General features: G+C 42.9%; 4 protein-coding genes and 2 pseudogenes across 5 annotated transcripts in view; 3 read left to right on the plus strand and 3 right to left on the minus strand.

Moving 5' to 3' along the window:
• The window catches only part of tnksa (tankyrase, TRF1-interacting ankyrin-related ADP-ribose polymerase a), a 155026-nt gene extending 145067 nt beyond the window's left edge, over positions 1-9959 (minus strand). For both annotated transcript variants that reach the window (XM_045692441.2, XM_045692440.2), the window contains exons 1-2: positions 9512-9959; positions 3103-3327 (exon numbers count right to left, since the gene is read on the minus strand). In XM_045692441.2, coding sequence (XP_045548397.2) covers positions 3103-3327; positions 9512-9959 — 673 coding nt within the window. The remainder of the gene's footprint in view (positions 1-3102; positions 3328-9511) is intronic.
• A 17-nt stretch (positions 9960-9976) lies between these two features.
• Positions 9977-12502, plus strand: LOC106568145 (heat shock protein 30-like). The gene has a single exon (XM_014138220.3). The coding sequence runs from the start codon at positions 11109-11111 to the stop codon at positions 11730-11732; it is 624 nt and encodes a 207-aa protein (XP_013993695.1). The 5' UTR covers positions 9977-11108; the 3' UTR covers positions 11733-12502.
• A 1140-nt stretch (positions 12503-13642) lies between these two features.
• On the minus strand, positions 13643-14692 carry LOC106568146 (heat shock protein beta-11). Its single transcript, XM_014138221.3, has one exon. The coding sequence runs from the start codon at positions 14489-14491 to the stop codon at positions 13862-13864; it is 630 nt and encodes a 209-aa protein (XP_013993696.1). The 5' UTR covers positions 14492-14692; the 3' UTR covers positions 13643-13861.
• A 1058-nt stretch (positions 14693-15750) lies between these two features.
• On the minus strand, positions 15751-16419 carry LOC106568254 (heat shock protein 30-like). The gene has a single exon (XM_014138424.1). The coding sequence runs from the start codon at positions 16417-16419 to the stop codon at positions 15775-15777; it is 645 nt and encodes a 214-aa protein (XP_013993899.1). The 3' UTR covers positions 15751-15774.
• A 1467-nt stretch (positions 16420-17886) lies between these two features.
• On the plus strand, positions 17887-20285 carry LOC123726173 (histone-arginine methyltransferase CARM1-like; annotated as a pseudogene).
• Positions 20286-22302: 2017 nt separating this feature from the next.
• Positions 22303-22779, plus strand: part of LOC106568240 (pumilio homolog 3-like) — a 29518-nt pseudogene continuing 29041 nt past the window's right edge.

Below are 22779 nucleotides of genomic sequence, written 5' to 3' on the forward strand. Positions count from 1 at the left end.
ACTACATGATTCCATGTGTGTTATGTAATTTTTTCAGGTCTCTCCAGAGATGTTCGATCTGGTTGAAGTCCGGGCTCTGGCTGGGCCACTCAAGGACATTCAGAGACTTGTCCCGAAGCCACTCCTGCACTGTCTTCGCTGTGTGCTTTGGGTCATGGTCCTGTTGGAAAGTGAACCTTTGCCCCAGTCTGTGGTCCTGAGCACTCTGGAGCAGGTTTTCATCAAGGATCTTTCTGTGTTCATCTTTCCTTCGATCCTGACTGGTCTCCCAGTCCCTGCCGCTGAAAAACATCCCCACTGCATGCTGCCACAACCATGCTTCACCGTAGGGATGGTACCAGGTTTCTTCCAGACGTGACGCTTGGCATTTAAGCCAAAGAGTTCAATCTTCGGTTTCATCAGACCAGAGAATCTTGTTTCTCAATGTCAGAGTCCTTTAGGTGCCTTTTGGCAAACTCCAAGCAGGCTGTCATGTACCTTTTACTGAGGAGTGGCTTCTGTCTGGCCACTCTACCATAAAGGTCAGATAGGTGGAGTGCTGCAGAGATGGTTGTGTAGATTGATGAGAAAAAATAAATTCATACATTTTAGAATACGGCTGTTACATAACAAAATGTGGAAAAGGGAAGATGCCTGAATACTTTCCGAATGTAGTGTAATTTGGCTAGGTTATTATTGTTGTTATCTATGTGCTGTTTAAAATGGTGTTTTACTGGGATAAAAGTAAGCTTGCTACCAGAGACAACTCATCTGAACAGGGCTTACAATAGATATCATTTTGATTGTTCAGGTTCACCATCAGCAACATTTTTACATACACAAGATAAAGTTCCTCATTTCATAAGGACAGCAATTCACTTTTGAGAGGCGCACTGCATGGCCAAAGCTGGAGGAAAAAAGAAGCTCACTCCAAAAAACCTTCCAAAAGGTGAAAACAATTCGATTTTGAGATGGGGGTGAAATCCAAAGTTGTGCTATATATTCATTGGCCATGTCATAGCTCATTTGTAAATGATAAATATGTATACATTACTAGCTCAAACACTTAATCTGCAAAAATGACAAGTTAATTAGTGGGTGATGGTGATTTCAGAACCAAAGTGTGGGGACAAAAAACATAGGCTACATTGCCCCCCTCCAAATCTGATAGTGGTAATGGGATGGTAAATGCCTAGTCTCCCTTATGGCTCAGCTCAGGTTAGGCACCTGAGCTGAGCCATAAGGGAGACTAGGCATTTACCATACGATAGTACATACAACATAGACATACATAATTTACTCACACACAGTCTGTTCCAGCTCATAGAGGCCCAGTTCATGAAATCTATCAGCATCAATTTTTTATTTGGAAACGGAAAATGAATGTGTTTATGCAACTAATGTAAGGGCATCGAATCGAACCAAATTGCATCGATTTGTTCTCAAATCAAACCACACCAAATAGTTTCAAACTAAACATATCGTTCCTGTATCATAGCCCATGTATCTAGATACGTATTGAATTGTCTTGAATATATTTTGATTTGTTTAACACTGTTTTGGTAAGATGCACATCCCTAGTGTTTTCAAATATTCTCCTCAATAATAATTGTCTGGGAAGACAGCAGAGCCATCAGAGTAAGTCTGGATCGGAGTATTGCACATCAACATAATACAGCTCATTACCCACCAGTGGGTCTAGGAATTGTCAGGGACCCCACAATACGATATTATCATGATACTTAGGTGCTTATACAATATGTAGTGCGATTCTCAATATGTCAGGGATCTCCAACTGGCAGATTTTACTTGGCCCCCCCATGTTTTCTGCTCAAAAAGATAATAATAATAATAATAATAATAATAAATGAATATTGTTGGACATAAGACTGTAAAGACACCAGCCAATCAGCTCTAAGTGATTTAAAATTTTGGAAATAAGTTCCAAAGTACTGCCACGCATTAGAGAGATATGTGATAGTATACAAATGTAAGCAAGGTTTGAAATGATGTTTCAGTCAAATATTATATCTGCTTTGGCTTCTTGCATTACATTTGTAATCTACAAAAATTATTCGTAATTATGTTCCGGCCCCCTGATCATCCGCTCAAGAACAAAAAAATGGCCCGCGGCTGAATCTAGTTGATGATCCCTGCTATATGTATTGCAGTTTGATACGGCGACTTTATTGCGATTTGATGTTCCAAACAAATTACTCACTATATGTCTGCTGCAGAGAGACAAGAGACAAGTTTTGATCAGTTAGGGAAATAAAAGTGCTGAAAACATGTTGGCTCTCCATTTAAAAAGATAGAGAACAAGCTATAGGATGAAAAATTCCTGAGTTATGGCGGAGTTACAGCCGACAGTACTGTTACATTTTTTACAAATAGATACTTGGAGTCAAATATCGATATAATATAGAACAAAAATTAACTTTTCGATATGCAACTATCTATTTCCCCCATCACTATCCACCAGAGAGAATAATGTATGCTTCCCTGTGCCACACTGCTCATTTCACAGTAGAAAGACAGCAATTACAAACCAGCTGCAAACACAAGAGCCAACAAATACAGTAGAACACAATTAAAAGAAATGGATGCTAAAATGCTAGGAATATTTCATTACAGCAATGGGAGATAAAGTATCTTGTCATTACATACGCCTAAGTAAGTTACAAAGAGGCTTTAGTTTCTGCCCAGAGAAACAGTTCTGGCCTGATGTTCAAATGGTTTCTGTCCCTGCAGACAGGGAGACTGTCAGGACCAGACCGTTATGACCTGGTCAGAAAATACTATTATGTCATTTGGGGTTGTGACTCATTGATGAAATCACTAGGTGGTGACATTTTGGTCTCAGTGCAAAACAACCTTGTTGAAAGTCTTGATGCAATACTAAGCAGCAGAGCAGAGCAGACCATAGCATTCTCATTATCTCATATCGACTTCTAAAGCATTAGGCTAGTAATTGAGCCATCCATGACACAGTAACCTTATATTTGCATTCAAAGACATGCTAGGCCTATATTATCTTACATAAAACTGAAAAAAGTTAGTAAAGTCAGCACAAGATGCAAAGCAAGCATTTAAGTTGCATGTTGGCTTATAAACGGTTCTTACCGATGCACACGTCTAATTTGCCCTTGATGGCAGCCTCGTGGAGCGGTGTGTAGTTCCAGCTGTCCCGGGCGTTTGGGTCAGCACCCTGACAGAGGAGCAGGCTGACCACCTCAGCGTGGCCAAAGGAGCAGGCATTATGCAGAGGGATCAAACCTCCATCATCACGGGCATGAACATTGGCACCTGTCTCAAGGAGGTGCTCTACAACATCCTTCCTCCCAAATCCTACAAAGTAAAGGAAACGGTGGAAAGATTATCAGGTGTGCTGGGCCAGTTCCATGCATAAATGGTCACTTAGGTGGCCCCCTGACCAAAACATCAGAATAATTTTATACATATACAGTACCAGTCAAAAGTTTGGAAACACCTACTCATTCAAGGGTTTTTATTTTTTTCAACAAAAAAAACTTTTTTCTATCTACATTGTAGAAAAATAGTGAAGACATGTAGTACTACATGACTCCATGTGTTTTATTTCATAGTTTTGATGTCTTCGCTATAATTCTACAACATAGAAAGCAGTAAAAAATAAAGAAAAAACCTGGAATGAGTAGGTGTGTCCAAACTTTTGTATTCAGACCCTTTGCTATGAGACTTGAAATTGAGCTCAGGTTCATCCTGTATCCATTGATCATCTTTGAGATGTTTCTACAACTTGATTAGAGTTCAGACCTGTGGTAAATTCAATTGACTGGACATGATTTGGAAAGGCACACACCTGTCTATATAAGGTCCCACAGTTGACAGTGCTTGCCAGAGCAAAAACCAAGCCATAAGGTCGAAGGAATTGTCTGTAGAGCTCCGAGACAGGATTGTGTCGAGGCACAGATCTGGGGAAGCGTACCAAAAAAAGTCTGCTGCATTGAAGGTCCCCAAGAACACAGTGGCCTCCATTCTTAAATGGAATTAGTTTGGAACCACCAAAACTCTTCCTAGAGCTGGCAACCCAGCCAAACTGAGAAAATGTGGGGAGAAGGGCCTTGGTCAGGGAGGTGACCAAGAACCCGATGGTCACTCTGACAGAGCTCCTCTGTGTGGTCTGCAGCCCTCCACCAATCTGACCTTTATGGTAGAGTGGCCAGACAGAAGCCACTCCTCAGTAAAAGGCACATGACAGCCTGCTTGGAGATTTCCAAGAGGCACCTAAAGACCATGAGAAACAAAATTCTCTGGTCTGATGATAACAAAATGGAACTTTGGGCTGAATATCAAGCGTCACGTCATGAGGAAACATGGCACCATCCCTACGGTGAAGCATGGTGGTGGCAGCATCATGCTGAGGGGATTTCTTTCAGCGGCAGGGACTGTGAGACTAGTCGGGATCGAGGCAGAGATGAACAGAGCAAAGTACAGAGAGATCCTTGATGAAAACCTGCTCCAGAGCACTCAGGAACACACACTGGGGCAAAGGTTCACCTTCCAACAGGACAACGACCCTAAGCACAAAGCCAAGACAATGCAGGAGTGGCATCGGGACAAGTCTCTGAATGTCCTTGAGTGGCCCAGCCAGAACCCTGACTTGAACCCGATCGAACATCTCTAGAGAGCATGAAAATAGCTGTGCAGCGACGCTCCCCATCCAACCTGACAGAGCTTGAGAGGATCTGCAGAGAGGAATGGAAGAAACTCCCCAAAAACAGGTGTGCCAAGCTTGTAGCGTCATATCCAAGAAGACGCGATGCTGTAATTTCTGCCCAAGGTGCTTCAACATAGCACTGCGTAAAGGGTCTGCATACTTATGTAAATGTAATATCTCCGTTTTTTATTTATACATTAGCAAAAATGTCTAAAAACCTGTTTTTGCTTTGTCATTATGGGGTATAGTGTGTAGATTGATCATTTTTAGAATAAGATGTGGAAAAAGTCAAGGGGTCTGAATACTTTTCAAAGGAACTGTGTGTGTGTATATATATATTTTAGGAACTAAGTCGTGGTCTCAACTTACTATTGTGATTAACACTAGGAGAATACACCAGTGCATTTCTAAATGTGGTTGTCCATGAGCAGTTTCTCTTGTTATGTCAAGCAGTCACTCAATTAGCCATGTCATCTAAACATTTTTAGATTTGATTGGTAGTCTAGCCATCAAACTTGTAATAATCATGGCTAGGGTTACAAAGGGTCGGAAACTTTCAGATACATTTCCAGAAATTTTCTAAGGGAAGTTAAGCCCTGGAATTTGGGGAATTTTGCTTAAATTCTTCAAAAAAAGTTGGCTGACAACAGTGAACCTTTTTTGTGGGATACACAAGGCAATTCTAGGTCTTGGGGCGTAATTTTGGTTAAACTATCCCCAATTCAATGGAATTGCAACCCTCTGCATGCACAGTGCATTCTTCCATCACATGTACAGCTGATAATCAAGATCTTGGGCACTAATGAGATGCTATTGAGCCCACACTACCACATTGTCTGAGCCAAGGACTACACGATTTCCGGTAAATTTTGATTACAGCACTGGGTGGGGTTAATATATTTTATTTGACATACATTATTTATTGTTAACAAGTAAATAGTAGCCTACAGCAAAGTGAGTTTAAATCATTTCTAACTTAACAATTTCTGCAAGTTTTTGCTACCATGTGGGTTTTAGCTTGCTTGAGCCTGCTAACTGAGGAGTGTTAATTCACCTGTTTCCATACATGTTTAAATTCAAAACATGTATTTTACAAAGGAGTTGTTTAATCTAACTGCTTAACTATTTATCTGAACGTGGAATTGTATTTGTTTTTTTTACTACCGTAATTTCCGGACTATATGCCGCTACTTTTTTCCCAGGCTTTGAACCTCGCGGCTTAAACAATGACGTGGCTTAGATATGGATTTTTCCCGCTTTCAAATAAAAAATACATTTAAAAAAAAACACATTCTGTGACGTGCTCAGTTTTTTGCCGGCATGAAGCTTTCATTAGACCAATGAAATTGACGAACGGGTTAAGGTCAAACAACTTTTTTGTTTACTGTTTAGATTAAATCGAGCGTGCTCAAACTTCCCATCATTCTGATTACGGTAGTCATTTTGTCACCCTCATCATGGCAAAGACACGGAGAAATGCATATGATGCAGCTTTCAAGTTGAAGGCGATTGATCTGGCTGCTGCACGGGAGCTTGGTCTGGAGCAATGACTTTCTTGGTAGGCTACTGTTTACTGCTAATTTTTTATTTTTTGTTACAAGCCGTGTTTCGTTAAAGCCTATTTATTTTTGTTACACGCCGGTGTTTCATTAAAGCCTATTTATTTTTGTTACAAGCCATGTTTCGTTAAAGCCTGTGTAAAGTTAATTTGTTTCAATGTACCGGTAGGCACCTGCGGCTTATAGACATGTGCGGCTTATTTATGTTCAAAATAAGATTTTTTTTTAAATTCAGTGGGTGCGGCTTATATTCAGGTGCGCTCAATAGTCCGGAAATTAAAGTAATTTGTTTTTCTAATCTTTACAGGAAAATGCCACGGGCACTATCTGATGTGTGGAGACATTTCACTGCAGCTAATGTATAAGGAAAATATGTGTACATTTGCAAATACTGTGCCAAATCATATGTGAAGAATGCAACAAAGATGCAGAATCATCTGGCAAAGTGTATAAAGTTCCCTCAGCATTTACAACAAGCAACCTCAGACAAAAGTCCCTCTACTTCTAGTCGAGGTGAAAATGATTAATCAGACACCTTATTGATAGCAACAGCTCATGGTCCTCCTGGTATCAGAAGTTTGTTGACTCAATGGAGGAACGTAGTCAGAATTGCTGATGAATGTCTTGCTCGAGCTGTGTATGCAACTGGTTCACCTCTGATGCTCACAGGCAATGTGTATTGGAAGAGAATTCTGAATGTTCTTCGCCCAGCATACACCCCTCCAACCAGACATGCATTATCTACTAATTTGCTGGATGCAGATTTCAAGTAAAGGTCAAGCAAATCATTGAGAAAGCAGACTGTATTGCAATCATCTCTGATGGGTGGTCAAATGTTTGTGGGCAAGGAATAATTAATTACATCTCCACCCCTCAACCAGTATGCTACAAGAGCAGAGACAAGGGACAACAGACATCGGTCTCTACATTGCAGATGAGCTGAAGGCAGTCATCAATTACCTTGGACCACAGAAGGTATTTGCACTGGTGACAGACAATGCTGCGAACATGAAGGCTGCTTGGTCTAAAGTGGAGGAGTCCTACCCTCACATCACACCCATTGGCTGTGCTGCTCATGCATTGAATCTGCTCCTCAAGGACATCATGGCACTGAAAACAATGGATACAGTCTACAAGAGAGCCAAGGAAATGGTTAGGTATGTGAAGGGTCATCAAGTTATAGCAGCAATCTACCTCACCAAGCAAAGTGAGAAGAATAAGAGCACCACATTGAAGCTGCCCAGCAACACCCACTGGGGTGGTGTTGTCATCATGTTTGACAGTCTCCGGAGGGAAAGAGTCTCTCAAAGAAATGGCCATATCACAGTCTGCTGATATGGACAGCCCCATCAAGAGGATCCTCCTGGATGATGTATTTTGGGAGAGCGTGGTAAGCAGCCTGAAACTCCTGAAACCTATAGCAGTAGCCATTGCACGGATTGAGGGTGACAATGCCATCCTGTCTGATGTTCAGACTCTGCTTTCAGATGTAAGAGAAGAAATCCGTACTGCCCTGCCCACTTCACTGTTGCTCCAAGCAGAGGAAACTGCAGTTCTGAAATACGTCAAAAAGCGTGAAGACTTCTGCCTGAAGCCCATACACGCCGCAGTGTAAATGTTGGAAGTATGCTAGCAAGAGCATCCTGTCTGGTGCAGAGATCAACAAGGCCTATGGTGTCATCACTACCGTGTCTGGCAAAGTGCACTTCCAAGCAAGGGCTTTGGGATGGAGATGCAATATGGCAGTCGTGCCAACATATCTCATCAGCCACCTGGTGGAAGGGACTTTGTGGATCTGAGGCCCTTTCCCCTGTTGTCTCAATCATCCTCCAAATCCCACCAACATCAGCCGCCTCAGAGCGCAGCTGGTCCTTGTTTGGGAACACACACACACACCAAAGCACGCAACAGGCTGACCAATAAAAGGGTTGAAAAATTGGTGGCCAGCCTGACAACGAGCCATCCTCAACAGGGTTGGAAAGAGCAGGTCCGGGGAGAAGACAGGGAAGCCTGAGAGGAAGACAACCAAAGCTTTAGTTTCTCAACTATCATTTTACAGATGCATGTTGAAAACGTTTTTGGGAGATGCAATGGATCATTGGGGATCATTCAATATTCCCTTTATTTTGTTGTTAAGTGAAATCATTCCATGTGAAGAGTCAACTCATTTAATTAAAATTCAATTCATAACTAAATAGTTTTTATTTCTATTGGAAAGATGTAATAATTTGCAATAATGTCTACTTATGATAAGGTAAAAGGTTAATGTTTGTCTCCATATGATATGGTAAATATATCCAATGCAAAAAACACCTACATTTAAATGGTATTAATTTGCATATATATTTTTGTTAATTCCCATATATTCCCACAGAAAGTTTTCACCTCTGAATATTTCCCAAAATGTGTAACCCTATCATGGCGGAATACTGACTGGGAACGCAGGGCACATGCCCAGTGGCCCTGCCCTCCAGGGGGCCCACATTGATTGTGTTTGCCATCTTAATATGATATCTGTGTGAGAATGTCTAAGGTCATTAAAATGTAAACAATTGCAGGAAATTGGCTTAACTGCAATTCTTTTTTTTTTTTTTTATAATAGGTGAGAGCTCCCCCAACTAAATCTCGCTTAGGGTCCCCAAAAGGCTAGAGCCGGCCCTGAAGGTGCGTTTATCATCCATAGGATATCCTCCCTCTAATATGTCACTAATACAGTGTAACACAACCTATCATTGTTGGACATATTTCCTTTGCTTATTATGAGAAGACATAATGGTTGTGTGCGTCACATCTACCTCTGTATTTTTTGTTTGGCTGCCTAATTCCGTGTTTAATACAAGCATATCTTACCAAGCCAACTTGTTAGTTAGTTATCTACAATTGTTTTTAGAGTAATTCCAAATTACGCTGGCTGCCTGACAACTTGGCAGGGCCTGTACTTTTATATTGCAACTTGCTTACTACAACTTGCTGGCTAATAGCACCCCTCCCCGAATAGGGAGTCAAATTGTTTTGGCTTGTTGGCTAGGTCCTTTCGACAATCTAGCTAGCCTAACATTAGCTAACTATCCAAGTTTGTAACCGTTTGTTAACCAACTAACAAACTGAGTGAGCAAGATACCTATAAAAAAGTTGGCCTAAGAAAACGTGTTAGTTAGGTAGTTAGCTATTTACCGAAGTAGTTGGCTAGCTGCTAGTTAGCAAAACAAACCAGCTCGTCATAGTGAGCATAACATGACAATACGGGTCGCTAATACGCCGTCGTTAACGCTACCTGCAGCGAAGTGCAGCGGAGTGGATTTTCGCCCAGCCATGTCCTTGGCATTCACGTTAACCGTATCCACCAGCCTCTTCACCCGCGATACATCCCCAGTGCGACAGGCTTCAAACAACTCTCTGAAAGCCCCGCTTGTCCCGCAGTCGCCGCCCGCGGGGCTAGTACTACTCGAGTCAGGACTGGGGCCAGCGCTGATGCCACCCCCGGTGGTACTAACGTTTGAGGAGCTGGTGCTACTGCTCAGGGCCGGGGCGGGGATATCTGGGGAGGCCGGAGTTACCTCCTGATCACCGGCGCTGTCTAGTTCAGCACCCGCTGGAGCCAAAATTACTCCACCACCGGGAACTGTAGGAGATCCCGGAGGAGTGAGGGAAAGATAAGTACTGCGAGATGGCGAGGATATGCTCTGTTGTTGCTGCTGAGAAGAGCGACGAGGCGCCGCCATTTTTACAACAGTCCCACTGGGAACAATAAATATATTGGCTAAACTTCCTGGAAGTGGAAACTGTAACTTCCGGTTTCGATTGTCAGTGGTGAAAATCGCCCCCAAAAATATTTTTATAACTGGCTTGCAAAACAGTTTGTTTTAATAATTTTTTACTGTTGTAATCCCACATTTCTGATAAAAGAGCTTGTTATTTATAACAGTTTATTGTTGCTCTTTCAACAAGATAGACTAGCCAATACAATTCGATTTGAACAGACTAGGCAGGGAACCGGGGTGAGACTATATAGCTGCTATACTATATAATCAGCCTTTACATTTTTGCACCGTACGCAACCCCCAGAATAGCATAAATCGTCTGAGATAAGGAAGATTCATTAAACTTAACACAATTTTCCTCTAGTCTGTGAAATTCAGTTTGCACATACTGCACAATGACTAAGCATGATATTTCCCTATGCAGATCACATTTTTCACTTAATCTCAAGTAGCCTGAGTCACTGCCAGGCTGCCTGTCCTGATATTGACATGGACGTGAATATGAAGCATATCTAACAGGCAATATCCGTTTCAGAAAAAAAGCTTTCTTGCATGACTTGAATAGGAAATGTAATTTTCAGTGAGCAGCTGAAATCACTGTCAGTCAGGTTGGCCTATATAGTTGTTCTGCCTTGCCATTCATAGCCTTGCAAATTACATATGAAAAATGAAAGCTATTTGAAAACTATAGTCTATAGTTACAATGGTGAAAATTGACGTTCTGCAACCATTCCGGTCCTGCCCATTTGAACGTAAGCCTATGCTTTTTAACCTTGGAGTGTATAAGGAACATTTATGGGAGATGTACTAATGACCTGGAGTGCTGGGAAACACATAGGGACGAAAATATACCCAAAATCATCACAGATAAAGGACGAAATATGTGCACTGTCTATTCTATTACTGAATGTCCAAATGTAGAAAATTACTCCTATGCACGGTGACACCCAGTGGAGAACTGAGGCAAAGACAGGAAAGTTCCTGAAGACACTGGAGCTCCAAGTGGAAGAATATAAAAGCTGTGAAACTCCCACTGCTTTGACAGAAACCAACACTGAACACACGGTACAATCTCAGAGCAAGGGGACTCAACATTAACATTGACTGAAGATGCTGTGCTCCCGAGTATTCCAGTCTTCCCTCAGCCCTTTGATGGACTTCTACTGGCCTGTGCGCAGTCTTTGGCCAGAGGTCCAACCTCTTCTCTGCCAGCGGTATTTACTGCAGAGAAACATGCTGGAGATCAAGAGCAGTCTGGAACTGATGGAGAAACATCAGCAGCACATCTTTGGAGAGATGGACTATGTCCCAGCCTCTGTGGTCATCCAACCAGTCTCCTACACGCTGGAGAAAGAGAGAGAGGGTTTTGCCCTGGCACTGGAGACTAAAGACTTCTCCCTAGAGGAGCTGTCTGTCAAGCAGGTGGGCAGGAAGCTGAGAGTCAGTGGGAAGACAGAGAAGAAGCAGGATGATGGGGAAGGCTCTTACTCTTACAGATGCCAGGAGTTCAGACAGGAATTTGGTCTGCCTGATGGGGTGAATCCTGAGACTGTCACCTGCTCCCTGGATCATGACTGGAAGCTCCACATCGAGGCTCCAAAGAATCCATCATCTGCTGAGGAGGTGGCTGAGAGAGTGGTGCCCATCAACTGTAGCCTGAATGTGAAGTTGCCACAATTCCTCAGCTCACAGGCAGAGGGCAGCAACACAGAGGGCAGCACCTCAGACACATAGGAGAAACAACAGAACACTATTTCACATAAGGACTGATCATACACTGCTCAACAACAAAAAAAGGGAACACTTAAACAACACAATGTAACTCCAAGTCAATCACACTTCTGTGAAATCAAACTGTCCACTTAGGAAGCAACACTGATTGACAATAAATTTCACATGATGTTGTGCAAATGGAATAGACAACAGGTGGAAATTATAGGCAATTAGCAAGACACCCCCAATAAAGGAGTGGTTCTGCAGGTGGGGACCACAGACCACTTCTCAGTTCCTATGCGTCCTGGCTGATGTTTTGGTCACTTTTGAATGCTGGCGGTGCTTTCACTCTAGTGGTAGCATGAGACGGAGTCTACAACCCACACAAGTGGCTCAGGTAGTGCAGCTCATCCAGGATGGCACATCAATGCGAGCTGTGGCAAGAAGGTATGCTGTGTCTGTCAGCGTAGTGTCCAGAGCATGGAGGCGCTACCAGGAGACAGGCCAGTACATCAGGAGATGTGGAGGAGGCCGTAGGAGGGCAACAACCCAGCAGCAGGACCGCTACCTCCGCCTTTGTGCAAGGAGGAGCAGGAGAAGCACTGCCAGAGCCCTGCAAAATTACCTCCAGCAGGCCACAAATGTGCATGTGTCTGCTCAAACGGTCAGAAACAGACTCCATGAGGGTGGTATGAGGGCCCGACGTCCACAGGTGGGGGTTCTGCTTACAGCCCAACACCGTGCAGGACGTTTGGCATTTGCCAGAGAACACCAAGATTGGCAAATTCGCCACTGGCGCCCTGTGCTCTTCACAGATGAAAGCAGGTTCACACTGAACACGTGACAGAGTCTGGAGACGCCGTGGAGAACGTTCTGCTGCCTGCAACATCCTCCAGCATGACCGGTTTGGCGGTGGGTCAGTCATGGTGTGGGGTGGCATTTCTTTGGGGGGCCGCACAGCCCTCCATGTGCTCGCCAGAGGTAGCCTGACTGCCATTATGTACCGAGATGAGATCCTCAGACCCCTTGTAAGACCATATTCTGGTGCGGTTGGCCCTGGGTTCCTCCTAATGCAAAACAATGCTAGACCTCATGTGGCTGGAGTGTGTCAGCAGTTCCTGCAAGAGGAAGGCATTGATGCTATGGACTGGCCCGCCCGTTCCCCAGACCTGAATCCAATTGAGCACATCTGGGACATCATGTCTCGCTCCATCCACCAACGCCACGTTGCACCACAGACTGTCCAGGACTTGGCGGATGCTTTAGTCCAGGTCTGGGAGGAGATCCCTCAGGAGGCCACCTCATCAGGAGCATGCCCAGGCGTTGTAGGGAGGTCATACAGGCACGTGGAGGCCACACACACTACTGAGCCTCATTTTGACTTGTTTTAAGGACATTACATCAAAGTTGGATCAGCCTGTAGTGTGGTTTTCCACTTTAATTTTGAGTGTGACTCCAAATCCAGACCTCCATGGGTTGATAAATTGGATTTCCATTGATTATTTTTGTGTGATTTTGTTGTCAGCACATTCAACTATGTAAAGAAAAAAGTATTTAATAAGATTATTTATTTCATTCGGATCTAGGATGTGTTGTTTAAGTGTTCCCTTTATTATTTTGAGCAGTATATTATTATGGTATTTTTTATTTGACTGGATGTTACATTTTCTACCCTAACAACCTTTTAACTACATTACTCTAACACCATTTTGTTTAACTACATTACTCTTCATGAAATCAAACTCTGTCTTTTGATCCACTATTTGATTTTCAAGGCATCTATTGAAATGGCAAGTTTACCAGGCCAGAGCATACCCATCATACCCACTCAGGGACATGATTTAAATGGAAAAATATTAATTACCCAAATGCAACATACCTAAATACTGGTTTGTATAACAAAATTACATAAAACAAGGCAAAACACTGTACAAAATAAAAATACATTTATTGAATGTGCATAAACATTGGCTTTACATTCCATGCCATTGAGAATTATTGACATTGCATTTATCAAATTTGACAAAAGAGCAATTTACCCGAGATAATTCACTGATGTCTGTACTAACTGGTATTCATGGGAGTTGTATATTATTGTCCAGCCATAAAGCTAATGGTATTATTTATATCATGATACAGAGTCATCATAATCAGTCCTTCTTGGGCTCTGCCTCTACAGCAGTGCTCTCAGCTGCGGCGCCGGGTGAGGTTATGGCAGGTAAGCAAGTGATAGGAACCACTCTCTCATTGCCTTCTGTCACAGCAACCACTTTTGGAGCCTGGATCTGTAGCTGTCCATCGTTCAAAGAGCAGGTGACCGTCTCAGGATTCACACCTTCAGGCAGATCAAACTCCTGTTTAAACTCCTGGCATCTGTAAGAGAAGGAGCCCTTTCCATCATCCTGCTTCTTCTCTGTCTTCCCACTGACTCTCAGCTTCCTGCCCACCTGCTTGACAGACAGCTCCTCTGGGGAGAAGTCTTTAGTGTCCAGTGTCAGTGCAAAACGGTTGTTATCTTTTCCCATCTGGAAAGAGATGGGCTTGAACTCAGTTGAAGATAATGGGCCTTCAATGTCTTCAAAAATCTTTTGGTGCAGTCGTTGCATATATTCCATATTGTGCCTCATCTCCTGCATATTTCGCATAATTTCCTGCTCCATCTGGAAGAAGAGAGGCCGTGTCTCTGGCCAGAGACTGCGAACGGGCCAGTGGAAGTCCATGAAGGGGCTCATTGGGCTCATTGGATTGAGGGAAGGCTGCATCATGCTGGGGCAAAGCATCTTCAAATCAACTCTGTGTCGTTTCTGCTGGTCTCTGTTGGTCTCGTCTCTGAGTGTGTTTCTGAGAGCTTATGTCCGGAGCAGACTAAGGCTCACAGCTTTTATCCTGTCCAGTGGAAAGTTCCAGTAGCATTCCATTTGCCTGCTACGTTAGAGTGTTATGACTACGCAACTTCTGTCATGCTCCAAAACAAGCCCCTGGTAATACTGCAGTCTGACTGCCAAATGCCTCTGGTATATCTCTTTGCTCTATTTACAGAGTGACCACAGAAGCAGGTCGGAGTCACAGGGGCACATAACGTCCTACAAAGTTAGAAAGGAATCTACAACAGCTGCTTTGTCATGCTGCCATTTTCTGTTCCTGAATAACCTTTTCCCCTGACAACAAATCCAAAGTATTCCTGATATCACTGTACTTATGAAGATAACAGATATAATATATGGTTCTGCCTTGAGTGATGCAGACATAGAATGAATTACAAGTGCACTTCAGCAATCTGTTCCCCTTACTGATATGACTTGCAGTAAATATATTAATATAGCTTTAGTCAGTATTTAACTTCCCTCAACGCTCTTGTCGGATGTGACCCTGAAATTGACACCCCCACTGACGACATTGCTTCCTTACTCTGTCTCTAAATATAGCTATTTGGTTGTTGAGAGAGAAGATCACACAACCAAAAGATTATTCATAGTGTGTATTGAGTAGCATAATTAGTCGCCATCTGTAATGCAATAATATGCTCGATTTGACTCTACAAGAACTTTTAAGATTCTATTTGTGGGATTTTTCCAGCAACTTCTCCAAGTTAATTAACTGTTTAAAGGGGCACTTGATCTGGACACAGACTATTGCCATGGCCAATACATTTTAAGGAACATATGGGAAGATGTCATAAGAGAAAAATGTGTTACTGTATTCCTAAACCATGGCATCAGATTAAATCCACTGAGCCTTTTGCAGGAGACGCTAGAGGGCTGAATATAAATCAGGACTATGACACAACATATTTGGGTTTTCACAGACCTTTGTCAGGGTTACAGTGTTTCCTTTTCAATGACTTGCCAAAGACTTGGACTGAAATATTGTATGTGAAATAAGCTCAAAACAACTGTTATAAGTACTGTTTGTGCTTTTTATTGGTACACAAAAATACATTTAGTTTACATTTTATTGGGTAACAAAACAACACATATGAACACAAAATTCCAGAGATAATGTTATAAAAAAAAACATGACAAAAATTCAAAGATGAGATTTGAAGTGAAAATAGGTTCAGTCTTTAGGCTATCAACTTTTTGCAGAGATATTGATTCCTCTGAGTGTTTGTGTTGGTGCCCTCTGCCTGTGAGCTGAGGAATTGTGGCAACTTCACATTCAGGCTACAGTTGATGGGCACCACTCTCTCAGCCACCTCCTCAGCAGATGATGGATTCTTTGGAGCCTCGATGTGGAGCTTCCAGTCATGATCCAGGGAGCAGGTGACAGTCTCAGGATTCACCCCATCAGGCAGACCAAATTCCTGTCTGAACTCCTGGCATCTGTAAGAGTAAGAGCCTTCCCCATCATCCTGCTTCTTCTCTGTCTTCCCACTGACTCTCAGCTTCCTGCCCACCTGCTTGACAGACAGCTCCTCTGGGGAGAAGTCTTTAGTCTCCAGTGCCAGGGCAAAACCCTCTCTCTCTTTCTCCAGCGTGTAGGAGACTGGATGGATGGTCACAGAGGCTGGGACATGGTCCATCTCTCCAAAGATGTGCTGCTGAAGTTTCTCCATCAGCTCCAGACTGCTCTTGATCTCCAGCATGTTTCTCTGCAGTAGATCACGCTGGCAGAAAAGTAGTTGGATCTCTGGCCAGAGACTGCGCACAGGCCAGTAGAAGTCCATCAATGGGCTGAGGGAAGACTGGAATACGTGGAAGCACAGCATCTTCAGTCGATGTTAATGTTGAGTCTCTTTGCTCTGAGATTGTACTGTGTGTTCAGTGTTGGTTGTGTTGGTTTTTGTCTCAGCAGTGGAAGTTTCAATTTTTTTTATATTCTGCTACATTATCTTCAGGAACTTTCCTGTCTTTGCCACAAGAACAAGCTGGATGCTTTCCACATTTCTCAGGTATTAGTGCTCTTACCTTCTCACAGATGATTGCTTCAGCCAAATATGATTGTTACTTGTGACATGAATTGTAAATTAAAATGTGTTTTGAATCCTATTCATTTTTACATTTGCAGTATTTATGGAGCGTGTACAGGCTATTCTTCTTCAGTGTCTTGAAATAGATGATGAGCAGAACCAAACCGAAGTGGAAGTACGATCATAAGCTAAGTTATAAAGAGAATTGCCATCACAGGTCAAGGCTTGTTGTCACAGGTCAAAATTTAGATGAACTCATTCAAAAATATTCCAGTGAGAAATCAAATTTTAGAATTTTTTGGGGAGATTGTACAGCATTATGAAATTGGACATGTATAGATGTTGGTGTTATTATAATATTGTTGAAAATGTAATTAATGTTTGTTTGACAATATATTTGCCATGCATTTTCTTCTAATTACTCAAAACAATCTTTTCAGAATTGTGTGAAAACAATTCCCTCACATGCAATTATCTAAAAACACAACAAATGCTCAAAAAAAGCCTACATTGCAAACCCTGACAAGTCCACATAATTGGTTTTCAGAAGTCAGGTTTATAAACATGTAATGAACACCTTAGAAAACAAATAGTTTTAGGAGAGCTTTAGAAAATTGAATTTATTGAAACTGATTATTGAAAAATATCAGGCCAGTGAGCTATTGGAATGTTAGCTTTATGTTGATATTTTACAAACCCACAGTTTCATCAACTGTCCAGGTGGCTGGTCTCAGATGATCCCGCAGGTGAAGAAGCCGGATGTGGAGGTCCTGGGCTTGTGGTTACACTTGGTCAGCAGTTGTGAGGCAAAATTCTCTAAAATGACGTTGGAGGCGGCTTATGGAAGATAAATGGACATTATGTGCATTGTGTTGCACATTTTAAAGTGGCCTTTTTTGTCCCCAGCACAAAGTGCATCTGATATGCCACACCTGTCAGATGGATGGTTTATCTTGGTAAAGAAGAAATGCTCACTATCAGGGATGTAAACAAATTTGTGCACAACATTTTAGAGAAATAACTTTTTGTGCGTATGGAACATTTCTGGGAACTTTTATTTTAGCTCATGAAACATGGGACCAACACTTTCCACATTGTGTTAATATCTTTGTTCAGTATATTAGCTAAATTTAAACTAAAATGTATTAATTTTTGTTTGTTGTTATACAGTAATAATTCCCCTCCCACCTCCACCAAACTCAGACCCATCTGCAGAACCTAATTACAGGAGTTGCTACAGATGGAACTATGGAGAGGAGTTCAGAAATGACCTGTTTCTCCATCAATCTGTTCTCTGTGAATGAGGACCAGGTACAGGGAGAGATACAGGTGGCCAAACAGAGGCAACACCAAGGCCTTTCTCTACAGTTGAGCTCAGGCCTAGATGAGACAGAGCTTACTGTTCAAGATGGTAAGTATGCACGAAAGAAACTAGAACAAGCTAATATGTCAAATTACTTTAGATTGTGTGCATTGTTAGATATTACTGCACTGTTGGAGCTAGAAACACAAGCATTTTGATACACCCACAATAACATCTGCTAAACATGTGTATGTGACAAATACAATTTGATTTGATGATTTCACTAGCTTTCCATAAGAGAAGAATCAATAAGACATATTGAACCTAAGTAAATCATGATGCGCTCTTTATTTCTGAGTAAAATGACCAATTACCTTTTTATCCCTAAAGACAAACATAAACAATGTATTGTCCTCTATCTGGTCTATGAAAAGTCCATGTATGTGTACAAGAGTTTCCCATATGTCAATTTTACTTCTCGGTGTGATCGCTGAACCTGCTGTGCTGACAGGTCTGGAATATTTATTTCCCTGTTGTGTGCAACCTGTGTGTGTCCCCTCGTCCCCCCTAGCTATGGAGTTCTGCTGGACAGTATGGACCCAGACGGTGTTTTCTATATGGTACAGAGGGACTAGCCTCCATAGCTCTCTGCCTCCCTCCTGCTGCACAGAATCAGATAGTGCTACTAAAACATTAGTAGCCTTGTGTCACAGTCCACTGCCAGAGTATACTGAAGGCCTTCCTCAGATAAAGGCTGACATTGATAATTATGGTTCCTTTACTGACACATTTACAAAAGGCCCAGTGCAAATTAAACTGACTCAGAGCAGATTACTCAGGACAATGAATGAGACAGAAAACAGTGACTTTATCTTGTATTTGAATGAACTGTCTGTTGTGGGTTCTCTCCAGTACAGGTGATGGGGTCTGTGTTTTCAAATTCAGTCACCAGGGAAACAGATTGTTGTCGAGTGGGAACCCAGTCTTTCCTCATAACCGTTGGCTGCCTGAGCCCGTTCAGAACACACAGTGAGAAGGGAAGATAATGGTTCAGACAGCTGAGAAGGGAAGATAACGGTTCAGACAGCTGAGAAGGGAAGATAACGGTTCAGACAGCTGAGAAGGGAAGATAACGGTTCAGACAGCTGAGAAGGGAAGATAGACTGCTGTCTGGCTACTGGGTTGTGTTTGACCAGAGAACAGAGGACTCCTCTGCCCTGCATTACTTCCAGGTAGCTTTACTGTACCAATCAACCAGGCCCTCAGAGACACCTACTGGTGGTGTACTAGGTTGTGACTAAACTCGTTCCTCCTTTACAATGTAGTTTTACAGCTGTCTATCACAACAGAATACGCTGCAGGATTATTTGAGGACAGCCACATATCAAAAGGCCATTCTGCTAAACGAGACTTACCTTGTCCTTGAAGTCAGAGTAACCAGAACCTGATTGTCTGTTACTGCATGTAGATGAAAGGTCTGGCTCCTTCTTGTATTCAGATAGTACTTGATATTTCTTTGTCATCCAGACTGGAGCAAAGAGGGTGTATGCTGTGGAGGTCAGTCCTGTTGCCAAATTTGCAGAGGTGCTAAAGGGGTCTGTTTTTCTGCATCCGATTATGTTCCTATCAACCTTCCAGGAAATGTGTAAGGAAATGATAAATTAGCATCCTTTTGCACTTTAGCATGCACCATTTTCAATCTATAGCACCAGAACTCTTAATAATTCCTCAAATGTGTGTATTGTATGATGAATAGGTGTTAACTTCAATACCGTCATTGGTCTGTTGTAATAATTGAACGCTCTATGCTGCTTTGAAATCTGATTGATGTTTTTGCTGTTTCAGCAGCTTTAAACCACTTAAGCCTAGAAAGAGAAAGGAAAATCTTAGAGCTTTGACCAGTGAATAAAAGTAATTTGTATTGCTTGGCCCAATAAGTCCTGGGTAAAGATGGTGAATCACTTATCGCAGTTCTAATTACCTGTGTCAACGCATCTTGCTCAAACCTCATGGTGTCTACATGGAGACAAGAACAAACCCTTGATTAAAAAATATATATAGAAATAATAATAAAAAGAAATAAATCGCACAGCCCTGGAAACACTATCTGAGAGAGTCACACCTCCAGAACAGAACAGCCCCTATAAAACGGACCTCCTGCTTCGCACACAGAGCATGAAATTCTGAGGGTATAATGACTTGAGGTTACTCTTGGCCCAGAAACCAGCTTGGGGGTGAAGGGAACATATTTTCATGGATGGCCTCTATCTTAGCAGTCAGGCATAGTTCACACTATTATATTTCTGCTGCTTTACTGGTGTTTCTAGACTGCAACCAGATGTGTCCCTTCCACAGGAGGTAGGTGGCACCTTAACTGGGGAGAACGGGCTTGTGGTAATGACTGGTATCAAATACATCAAACATGGTTTCCAGGTGTTTGATGCCATTCCATTTGCGCCGTTCTGGCCATTATTATGAGCCATCCTCCCCTCAGCAGCCTCCTGTGGTCCCTTATTATTTATTTTCTTCCACATTGCAGCTTATCGGCCAATAGCAGAACCCTATATTCAGTTGACAAACGCTATACAAAAGAATTACAGACCTCCATAATGTATTCATGTTGGGGTGGTTGCATGGTCTCTCTGAGCAGGCTGAATCCCTATCAAACCGTCGGCCTAAACTGCGGTCTATATAAATAGTGTGAGCCTGGGACCACCCCTGTGGACGCTTGGCCAGCGTCAGTATGCATGTGTATGGGACACAGCCTCACAGGAACACTCCACAGGCCAAAGTCTGGAAAAACAGGAAGGATGCGCTGCCACTCTCTGGGATGACGAACTACACCGAGAGAACCAACCAATGATTTATAGCAGGAGCGCAACTTTGGTTTTATTATAAAAAATTGTCAGATAAACACTCCAAACAGTTTCACCCGACCGCTCAGAGGCGTCCGCATGGTCCTAAAGCACACCGGTGCCTAGTTTGTGTCACATTCCAATTATAAAACTGGGGGGGGGCAAAAATGCAATTTTAGAATGAGGGGGGGGACATGTCCCCTGTGAAAGTTACACCCCTGATTTATACACAAGCTGACTGAAAGCGGGCTTTGTTTTGGCACTCCCTCAACATTGAAAAAAATATTTGTGAATTCGTTTTTGCCACATTTATTATATTACAGATCTCTTAATGCATACTTAAATACATGTTATTTTGTCCTTGAAACATTAAAATACTATAGAATTCGATTCATTCCTATGGAGGACTGCGTCTTCTGAGGAGTGCCAATACGGCCGACCGGTGGATTCAAAGCCTCTCATTGGTCAATACATAGCATCAGCAATACATGGTTTTATATACACTGCTCAAAAAAATAAAAGGGAACACTTAAACAACACAATGTAACTCCAAGTCAATCACACTTCTGTGAAATCAAACTGTCCACTTAGGAAGCAACACTGATTGACAATAAATTTCACATGCTGTTGTGCAAATGGAATAGACAACAGGTGGAAATTATAGGCAATTAGCAAGACACCCCCAATAAAGGAGTGGTTCTGCAGGTGGGGACCATAGACCACTTCTCAGTTCCTATGCTTCCTGGCTGATGTTATGGTCACTTTTGAATGCTGGCGGTGCTTTCACTCTAGTGGTAGCATGAGACGGAGTCTACAACCCACACAAGTGGCTCAGGTAGTGCAGCTCATCCAGGATGTCACATCAATGCGAGCTGTGGCAAGAAGGTTTGCTGTGTCTATCAGCATAGTGTCCAAAGCATGGAGGCTCTACCAGGAGACAGGCCAGTACATCAGGAGACATGGAGGAGGCCGTAGGAGGGCAACAACCCAGCATCAGGACCGCTACCTCCGCCTTTGTGCAAGGAGGAGCAGGAGAAGCACTGCCAGAGCCCTGCAAAATTACCTCCAGCAGGCCACAAATGTGCATGTGTCTGCTCAAACGGTCAGAAACAGACTCCATGAGGGTGGTATGAGGGCCCGACGTCCACAGGTGGGGGTTGTGCTTACAGCCCAACACCGTGCAGGACGTTTGGCATTTGCCAGAGAACACCAAGATTGGCAAATTCGCCACTGGCGCCCTGTGCTCTTCACAGATGAAAGCAGGTTCACACAGAGCACGTGACAGACGTGACAGAGTCTGGACACGCCGTGGAGAACGTTCTGCTGCCTGCAACATCCTCCAGCATGACCGGTTTGGCGGTGGGTCAGTCATGATGTGGGGTGGCATTTCTTTGGGGCCACACAGCCCTCCACGCCAGAGGTAGCCTGACTGCCATTAGGTACCGAGATGAGATCCTCAGACCCCTTGTGAGACCATATGCTGGTGCGGTTGGCCCTGTGATCATCTCAGAGCCTATTGTCTACATGCTGCTGAACGAGAGGAAGTGGCTCAAACCCATGGGTCAGTTCAGTCAGAGAGGAAGAGGTAAAGCGAGAGGTTTTACTCCACCCAAAACCTGTCCACGAAAACATGCCTACAAAGTGAGGAATTTTTGTATTGAGGTCAATGAGTGTGTTGAATTTGGTCCAAAAAAATGAATTGCTCATTTGCTACAAGGGACTTGGGATTTGATGGAATAGAAGTTTCATAATGGTTAGGTTTTTACAAATGCATTGATATAAGTGGACTCACGTGGCATTGCAGCAACTTTATATCCGAATTGTGCCTGTTGTCATAGAGATAGAGGACTTTTCCTGGATATAACCCGTTTTAGCATGGACATCGCCAGTGAGGGATTCCACCATACAGATACAAAGATGAGTCATCAATCTCTATGGTCAGTTATTCACATGCGTATCTTCCCTCTCATTGGCTAGAATGGTCCCACCTGATCTCGCTTG

The sequence above is a fragment of the Salmo salar genome, chromosome 13, assembly GCF_965601325.2.
Source record: "Salmo salar chromosome 13, fSalSal1, whole genome shotgun sequence".
Classification (NCBI taxonomy): Eukaryota; Metazoa; Chordata; class Actinopteri; order Salmoniformes; family Salmonidae; genus Salmo; species Salmo salar.